This window comes from Etheostoma spectabile, chromosome 22, assembly GCF_008692095.1.
Source record: "Etheostoma spectabile isolate EspeVRDwgs_2016 chromosome 22, UIUC_Espe_1.0, whole genome shotgun sequence".
Classification (NCBI taxonomy): Eukaryota; Metazoa; Chordata; class Actinopteri; order Perciformes; family Percidae; genus Etheostoma; species Etheostoma spectabile.
Window position 1 is genome coordinate 13,580,064 of NC_045754.1, and position 10,065 is coordinate 13,590,128.

Here is a 10,065-nt window from a genome sequence, read left to right on the forward strand (position 1 = left end):
ACACGCACACACGCACACACGCACACACGCACACACGCACACACGCACACACACACGATGGTCTGAATCAGTCTCAGCCTGTGGCTTCAGTTGCCTTGGGCCTTTCAAGCCACAACCACACTGGAAGGGCCATCACTGATTGCAGGTAATGAGTGCTACTGCATAATCATTCCTTCATTAAACATAAGACCATGTGGTTCCTCGGTGCTGTTAACTCATGAAGGTTCAGCCACAAATAACTCACAGAAGTGCACTTGCTAAAAATCTGCAGTAAGAATTATATAAGACAGACAGTGGGATTTTTCAATTGTCAGCATGAGGTAACACCTCAAATAAACTCTTATTTAATAGAAAAATGGGAATTTATATTAGTGCTCTTAATGTTGCCTGCAGTTTTCAGTTCATTTATGAAAAAAAAAAAAAAAAGTCAAATCTAAATAAAAAATTTAAATTCCCAACATACAAAAGATCCAGTTGGCAAACCAATTCCATTATTGGTTTTAATTAAATAAGTCATTTTTTAAATAGCTCCCATTGTTTATTGCATCTGAATTTGGAATAACACACAGCAGGTTAACTTTAAATTATATCACAATACATGAATACATTTAAATTTAATAATGCATCTAAATTAAATTAACTTCAGCAACAATCACAGTTTTGCTGCATTACTTGCATTTAACTGCAGTGGAGTGGCACAGTTTTCAAACATCTGTCTAATTGGTCGTGACATGTAAAATGAGGGTTTTGGTTGCGGGGGAGCGCTAACTGTATGTAACTGTATGCTATAACCCTTCACACACGTTATTAATATTGAACACTTTTCCCACATCAGCAACACCTGCCACTGGACAAAACCTGCTCTTCTGAACGGAGCTTTGGGTTTCCCCGTGGAGGATATGGGGTATAAGATTACTAAATTTCATTAATATTGTCAAAGACAAAAGTCATAGCAGTGATTTATGCACTTCTAGTGTTAAGTATCAAATACTTTGTTAAACAGTTAAGAAAATACAGAAAGATTAGCAGCAAGATAATACTATGCACAGCTGAAACTGTTAATACATGTTTATAGAAAATAGACGAGAGTGCTGCAGGTTGACATAGATATTGGGGAGGGTGGAAAAACGAAATTATCACATTAGTGATTATTTCTTTTATATTTCCTACAATTTGTATTATACACTGAGGTCCTGGCTTTATTTAGAGCTGTCATTGTGTGTGTTTACAGAATGTGTGTGTGTGTGTGTGTGTCTGATGTTCCCGGGCTGAGAGGAGGGTGTAAAAACCTTGGCTCTGACAGGGCGATAGGGTAACAGCCCGTGAAGAGCGAGGGCCACTGGGACGCCATGTCACTCCACCAGCCAGACAGGTTCAGTGCATTACAGGTCATAATTCAGTACTCGCTGGCATGGGAACCAGCAGTGTTAACAAACGTGCATGCAAGCACAGCATATAAATATGCTGATAAAGGGGGGGTAGAGTCGCTTGTTTTAAAACACTCGCACACTATATTGGTGTTTTAGCTGTAGTTACACTTCCTGGTCACCCATCTCTAGGCTCACCTCTTACTAATCAGTTCTGCAGCTGCGTTTGTGTGTTTGAGGCAGCCAGATCCATGAGTGCACACACGCACACGCACACACACACACACACACACACACACACACACACACACCACACACACACACACACACACACACACACACACACACACACACACACACACACACACACCTCACCTGATCCTGAGAAGCTGTCTAGAGAGGTGTCTGCTACTGAGGTGGCAATTTCGCTGCTACTCATTGGCTCGGATTTAACTGCAAACAAAGAAGCCACATTGTCACCAAATGCACCAAAAGTCTGGAAAAAGAAAAAGAAAAAAAAGATCAGAATAACATTGTAATATCTTTTTTTTTTTGATTTTCACATTCACAATATAGCAAAAAGTTACTCAGTGTAAAATAAAAACAGAACTGCACAGGGAGGAGGGAGTAGTCAAACAACATCACAACAGTATTTACAACAATGTCAGAAAATGTAAATGCATTCCATGTGTATCCATTCAAATGGTTTAAAGATATATTTTTGTATTTATCTTTATCATGAATTCGTTTTGATTGGATTTATGGTGCAAGATATTTATCTGTATCCCTGCTCTTTTTGGGTAACCCAGAGACAAGCATTTTACATTTAGAAATGTGTTTGAGCCATTTCCTTATAGAAAGCTTTGGAAATGTATTTAAACTTTTTCGCATTGGCAATATAAATCAAACTTTAATGTAACAACACATTATACAGAATCACATTGTAATTTACATTAAATGATGAATTACTGGCTTATCAGCAGTTAAGTGTAGCATTAAATAAAAATCAACACATTTCATGTGGGTTGGAGTCACACAAAAAAAAGTGCTCCGCGGGGATGTAAAACTACAATTGAAATGTCAAGGAAATGTATGGTGTATAAAATCGTTTTAAGAGTGTAGCGAACGCTGTTTGACCTTGGTTCCATTATACAGCTCAGCGATAGATCTGCAAAGACAATTTCACAGTTTTCTGACAGCTCAGGAATCTTTGAAATCAATCCATTTCACTTCAGGCGGACTGGAGGATATTTTTTCCCCTTTCTCTTTTTGGCAAAACAAATTGACAATGTGGGCAAGGGAGTCATGCTCACTAGAATCCCCCATGGTTGAAGAAGCCGTTTGCTGTCATGTTTTACATGTTTCCACTATGCTCATTCAGTGCAGAAACATATGCGGACAAGGGGCAATTCTTTTGAACAACACACCGATGACAAAATAGAGGTAAGGTGCATGCAAAAACTACCACACCATCAGGTCACAGAACACACAATAACCACTGTATTCAGGAAATGGCATGGTACGTCCAAATGAAAACAAAATGCACAGTATGCAAGTTTACAATCTGACCATTCATTAATAATGGACTCAAATCAAGTTGGCGTCAAATCATGCTTTAAACAGAAGACCACAACAACTACGGCAAATACCAAAGAGTTTCTGAATGAAAGGCACAATAGTTGAGGCAACTTTATAATTTAGCAATTGATAGTGTTTTTTTGGGATGAAAAATACAAGTTCAATTTCTTCATAAGTGAAGTAGATAAAAAGTACAGTAAGTTTATCTTGCTCTCAGTTGAAAACACCAAGTATTGTCCTTTCATTTGCGTCACCAAGAGTAGACAAACCTGCAGCGGACTGTGAGTTAGAACCTAACAACCAGTCTGCCGTGGTAAGCATTGTGATGCTATCACCTATGGGAAAGAAAGAATGGCAAAGGGACACATGACATGTCTGCACCATGTCTATGGGTCCTGTGTCATGAATACACAAAATACTAAACTGAGCTCAAAGCACAGACTATCCTGAAGATTACGTGACATGGGGGATGATTTTAATAGGTTATGTTAGTTTGTGACATGTGCATGACTGCTTCACTAAACAAAGGCTCAGATTTAAGCACAGGTGAATCACCTGAGTAAATAACTATGTACAGTAGAGACCTCATGCAAAACCCCGTCATTCCGATGCTGTGTGCTTTGAATAATTACATGGTTGCCTAAATAAACAGCTAATAGTCACAGGAAAACAACTACTGGTTGCACTTAATTGTTGAAGCAATACGTGCAAATAGGACAGCAAATATGAAGTGCATTTTCTCCATTATTTTACTAGCCGTTTAATGAATTACTGATAACAAATATTGGTAATTCATCTTAGAAAAATACCCTGATATTTTAACGCACAACACTTCAAATGCATTAACGCTTCACTGAATTACTTTCAGGTCAAAAAGTCAGTTTTGCATTGAATGTAACAATACAGCTTCAGTCCCTAATCTCAACCCTTTTTAAAATTTGGAATCGCATACAAGACAAAGAGAGCAACAGCACCGCACACATACCTTCAGTGCCATTGGGTGTCATGGAATTGTTATTGATGTGGGAGTTGTCGAGGTTGAGACCATTAGGAGATTCACTGCTTCCACATACTCGGCTGTGAGGACTGGCTAGATCCTGCATTTCCATAGACCTGACATGATACACACACATGCACACACCAAATCAAATTACACAAATCACTCTGGTTTCAGGGAAGACACGCAGCTCTGATACACAATACAGTGGGCACAATATGCATATTGTACATGTCCAGACTTGGATGAATAAAATGGTGATGATAAAAAATTTAAAACAAAGCAAAAAGATTAGTAATTAGATGCCGAGTAAAAAGATATTTTACAAAAAATACATTTTAAATCTATAACTCACCGCACAATTTTACTAATGACTACATTGCACGTGATATTTTCAACTGAATTTCAACGAATGAGGTTTTTATGCAATGCCAAAAGTCAAGGCTTAAAAATTAGCATGTGAAAATCAGAGAAATATTAAATGCAAAATGTGACACACACACACACACACACACACACACACACACACACACACACACACACAACACACACACACACACACACACACACACACACACACAGTGGAATTGCAAGCTATGAAATGAATAGTAAACATTTTGACAAGGCAGTTTCTGATTTTGCACATTACAACAATCACGTCACCGTTTTACATGAAGTGAACACAAAGTGTTTACTGTCAATTTAATCTGATGTATCTTTAAGCAAAATTGCCTTAAGTGTATATCATTTTGTGTGGTATCGAAGACTGTTAACAGATGTTTGCTGGTTTGAGGCAATGGTTAATGTGCCTGTTAAAAAGGCAGCACTCTGCTTGATTGTAAGAGCCCATGCCTCAGTGATAGGCAGATGAGAAGCTCATGAGGCATGCGTTTGCTCTGGCAAGCTCCTTAATTGTTTCTGTGTTTATACAAAAGACCACACCACTGAAAACATTATTCTATCTTCTCATTTGTGTGCTCAAAGGATTTGAATGAGTGTAGACAATGGAGTAGTAGCGAGAAGGCACGAGTGATTTTAAAAGTATGACCAAAAACTCTAGACCCCATTTGTCTCTGTCACTGTTCCAATCGCAATAGTAAGTTAATGAAATTAGGAGAAAATGCTTTGTACATAATACTGCCATTTCCAATTATATTCTAGGGTTCTGGGTATCTCCGCTATCGATAAACATTGGCCTTTTTATACAAGGCCACAAAGATAAATGATCAAGAAACTCTGAGTAGTCTGAGTGCTATAAGATAGCACGAAGAAACCAGAATTATGTGATAAAAAGATTAAATTATGATATGTATTTACTCTATTTAAGATGGTATTATAATGTTATGATATTATGATACTTTTTAATAGATTGTGAGAATGTCCTTTCTTGTGGTTCAAACACAATTGAATTATCAACTGAAACTATATACTATATATATTGTTTTAAGCATTATATTACAAATCAAAAAGACTACGATAAAAAGGACATCAAATCAGAAAAAACATTAATACAAGAACCTTTTTCCACACATACTTGGAAGCTGCATTGTCCTTTTCCTAGATGTATATTCATTTACTTATACCCTAAACATATCACACTCTCCAAGCATACAACACCACAGAGGTAGAAATATAAGCACATTAAGGATAGTCCAGAATCACCTAACCCTATTCCTACATTTCACACTTACTACTTAATCCCGTTTTCTACTTTGCCCAAACTTTTTCTCATTAGCTGGTGGCTAAAAAGTGTTATGTGTCTTCAACAGGCAACAAAGTAGGCTGAGAGAAGTTGACAGTTGTTTAGCAGAGCGTCTAAAGCAATCTCTGATGCCACGCAGAGAGCTCCATGTCTCGGATGCTGCTGGCTCAACTGTGCTCTTACCTGGACCTAGATGGCTTTGAGTCCTCACAAACCACACTCCTTTCTTTATCCTGCCTCCACCTGCCCCAGTAGAAACAATGTCACTCCTTGTTATTGCAGCTCAATGTCACAGTCCAGAGCCATCCATGACACAAAAAGGCTTGTCTGAGAAAACATTATTGTTATTCTGTAGCAGAAAGGGAAGAGAGGACTAGCGGGGGAACAGAGGCGCACATTGTCTCTCTCCGAGTCACAGCTCTACTACGCTGTTGTTTCCTCCTCCAGGTCCTCCCTCCTCCCTGAGCAAGGGAAGCACAGCCAAATGACGGAAAGGTGATTCATCATTGGTCTACGACAGCTGCAAACTGGATTAGCCCTCCCCCAATCAACATGCAAAGCGGCTTAGCCAAGGTAAGCAGGAAGGGGTAGGGGGGTTGTGGGGGTGAAGGAGTGAAGGTAGGCAGAGGGGTGAGGGGTTGGGGGGAACAGGGGCTGAGGGGCAGCAGAGGGTGGGAGAGCCTGCCCGATTTCCTGCTTGAGGTAGCCTGCTGCTGGAAGGAAGATGGGACTTGTTGAGCAGAGACAAGTCAAGCGTGACACCCCTAGCATCTTCAGTAGATCTTTCATCTGCAATTGACACTATCTGAAATTTATCAGCACTCCCCCTCCCAGAATACTGACAGGTCCTAATGACCGTCAGGGCTGCTTCCCGCAGGCCTGCCCCAGCCTGGGGCCATGGAACAGCACAGACATACAAAACTTCCTAACTTCACAGCCTGTTCACAATGGACAGAAAGGCAGAAAGAGAACACTATATACACTCACACGGACATAGTACATAGACATGTTTCTTTTTCTGTGGCAACACAAAAACGTATGTTTGTGTCTTTTTCTTTAACCCACAGAGACACATAACTCATGCCTGTATGTCTGCATGCATACACTTATGCACAGGGCACTTCAGAGGCCCCCTAGATCAGTGGTGCAACACACACACACACACACACACACACACACACACACACACACACACACACACACACACACACACACACCACACACACACACCACACACACACACACACACACACACACACACACACACACACACACACACACACACACACACACACACACACACACACACACACACACCACACACACACACACAATCAGTGGTGCTCTCAACAATGAAGAGACTGGAAACAAGAACACGGACAGCATATGGAGCCACATATGTTTCCTATGACGCTACCAATGCCTCTATTACTCTCCTTTAGCTGACAGTTACATTTTGATGTCCACTGTGGTTCTGCTCGTCTCTCTCCAAACATCAAGCAGAGCCATATACTTGCATGGCTATAACACTATATTAGACCTGACTACAGTCCACCATGGGAATACAGGGTCCAAAAAAGGTCAAAGGTATTCAATTGGTCAGGAAAAAAGACATATAAAGTATTTTTTCTAAAAGAAAAAACTAAAAAAAAAACTAGCATGACTTTTAATGGCTGACTGTTTACATGAGCAAGGGTAACCTGAGCTGCATGGTCTTAAGTTTTTTTTCTTCTTTTTTCAACAAGCTTTGCTCTTCACACCAAGGCAAAGCCTTCATGAATACCGTTCCAGCTTTATAATTTGCCTACTCTCCCACTGCTAATGGTACAGCTATCTTAGCAAAAATAACCATTATATTTCATTCTCACTTCTGAAGCTACAGACAACAGCGGTGCCTGCTCCAGGCACTCCCCAATACTAACATATGCAGAGGGGGTGTAAAGAACAAAAAATATCAATGGAGAAGAAAGTCCACAGTAAAAACCATAAAGACGAAAGAGAAACCATTTCCACAGCACATTGACAGCGATCACAGAGTTTGGGGAAGTTGTGGTGGAGAGATGTGTGGTGTGTGTGTGTGTGTGTGTGTGTGTGTGTGTGTGTGTGTGTGTGTGTGTGTGTGTGTGTGTGTGTGTGTGTGTGTGTGTGTGGTTGTGTTGGTGTGTGTGTGTGTGTGTGTGTGTGTGTGTGTGTCTGTGTGTGGTGGCAACTGGTTTCTCTGTGCAGCAGTGCAAGCCAATGAAGCCACTACCATGCTGGTGTCTGAGCCAATATTCAGCAGGTGAAAGCAGCCAGGTGAAGAGACAGAGGGGGATGATGGGAGGGGAGAAGGAAAGGGGGTAGGGATTTAAAAAGCACAAGTCTTTCTATTGCGCTGCTATATATATATATATATATATATATATATATATATATATATATATATTAAAAGGGCTGCATTCAGCATCTTTGATGTGCTTCTTAGCTCAACCTGAACTGCCAGGTCTTTCAGCTAACAAGAACAAAGCTAGGCTAGATGAAGCGCTGGAAGTGTCATCAAGAGAAAAAAAAGAAGTGCCACAACATGCTTCACTCACGGCTGTTTGCTGGCCCTTGTGTTTCGCTTAACTTATTTCAAGACCTGCGTCTCCAAAGGTAAACACAGCCAAAGCCAAGCTTTTAGCATAGATCATCTCAGCATGCAGGCTGTCTGACCCGGCACAAGTCGTTTCTTCACCTTTGCTACATATTCCATTACTATTCAGCAAAGAGTTACCAAAGTGTTATATTGCCTGCAAACTTTTAACAGATTTGTTTATATTCTCACATAATAAAGTTTATTGTTGCAAATAAAAAGAATAAAACCAATAATCAAACCAAAGATGACAGTGAAAAAGAAATATGAGTGAATATGGTTTGTTTATTTTACGTTCTCCACTCCCGGTGTCATCCTTAGATTTTGATTTTATAGGGTATAGTCCATAGTCTTTCGAATTTTACAGTCTATGTAAGCCATGTGTTGTGAGTTACAACTTTTGAAAAACAATGCTTTAATCAAAATCTAACTTTAAAACAACTAATCCCCACTTAAGATGGTCAGCTGAATCCACATGGTGGCCCAGGAAAAATAAATCCACTCTCAAAGAATGTAGATGCAGACAACAATTGAACACAGATGTGAGTGGAATTAGGCACAGTTTACAAAATGCTACACTTCACTTGTGTCTCTATACGTGGCCGAAAAAATGACGGCTGCCAGCCAATGCAACATTAAAGAGCTTAGTCCTTTTTCATCCTCAAAAGTAAAGTATTTTAGATAAGAGAGCCATTGCATATTTTTTATAAAATGTATAGCCATTTGATATGACATGGTGGAGTCATTTTGAACAATGAGAGCACTTTTATAAAAGGGGAATTAGTTTTTTAATAAATGCATTATTACATCACAACTTAATAAAAATGCATGGTTAAACATTTTTTTTAGATAAAATAATAAATCAAATGGGCATTTATTTAAACAGATGAACTGTCTGGTCTGTATTTGGTACATGCACTAGGATGGTCTAGGAATGAGACTTACGGCGACAAATTATAAAAGTACATAGTGTTTAGCATGCAACTTAAAATTTCGTACTTGTCTGTAATTAAAAGCACAATTATTAACACATGTGCTGTGTGCTGATGTGCAATTTGTTTCTCTCATTTAGTTCAATCTGACATGGTGCTCCAGCAATTCACTCAATAGCTACGTTAAATCTGTTAATACTGTGCTCTTCAACCTTCAAAATTATTTCCAGAAGGCCAGTTCGCCTTTGAGGAGCCATCAAACAAAATTTAAGGTGCACATTTTATCACAACCTGCCTACCACCGTGACCACCGCAGAACAAGAGAGGCTTTGCAACACAATGATGAAAGAAAGTCCAGTGACAAATCTTAAGGGTTATATCACTTTAATGCTTGTGGCTTGTTACTCTTATTTTCTCAAATGTGAAGCAATATCTATAATGTTCATGAAATGATTATCTACGCAAGCTACAAAGTAGAAGAAATTCTAAAATTGCTTAGTTCATGACAACATTGTACAAGGTAATAAAGTTGTAGTTTTCTTTTTTTTTTGTTGAAAAAACAAACAAATATGTAATCTGTACAGAGGCCCGTTGAACTATAGGCAAATTTGCAGTTCAATCCCTTAAAATACAATTTCTGTTGAGACTCTCAGCTCAGTGGCTTCCTTATCTTGCACAACGTAAACATATTGCCATTTACAAACAAACACAAAAGTAATGGCAATAAACAGAAATCTTTCAAGCTTCTTTCAGACACATATTTCCGATTCAAACAGTGGTGTGTTAACAAAATAACAGCCCACTGTATTTAGTAAACAACCCCTGCCCACTAATCAACCAGCATGGGCTACTTAGTAGGCCATACACCCCCCCCC

At 39.3% G+C, this 10,065-nt stretch overlaps 1 protein-coding gene across 20 annotated transcripts in view; it reads right to left on the reverse strand.

Moving 5' to 3' along the window:
• Nucleotides 1–10,065, reverse strand: part of eya1 (EYA transcriptional coactivator and phosphatase 1) — a 63,943-nt gene that overhangs the window by 28,648 nt on the left and 25,230 nt on the right. For 9 of the 20 annotated variants that reach the window (XM_032504087.1, XM_032504091.1, XM_032504088.1 and 6 more), the window contains 3 exons: nucleotides 3,931–4,058; nucleotides 3,215–3,280; nucleotides 1,743–1,820 (listed from right to left, as the gene is read on the reverse strand). In XM_032504087.1, the coding sequence (XP_032359978.1) occupies nucleotides 1,743–1,820; nucleotides 3,215–3,280; nucleotides 3,931–4,054 (268 nt within the window). In that variant the 5' untranslated portion in view covers nucleotides 4,055–4,058. Of the gene's footprint in view, nucleotides 1–1,742; nucleotides 1,821–3,214; nucleotides 3,281–3,930; nucleotides 4,059–5,827; nucleotides 6,186–10,065 lie in introns of those variants that run through there. The other 11 variants (XM_032504102.1, XM_032504097.1, XM_032504100.1 and 8 more) reach the window with 4 other exon arrangements.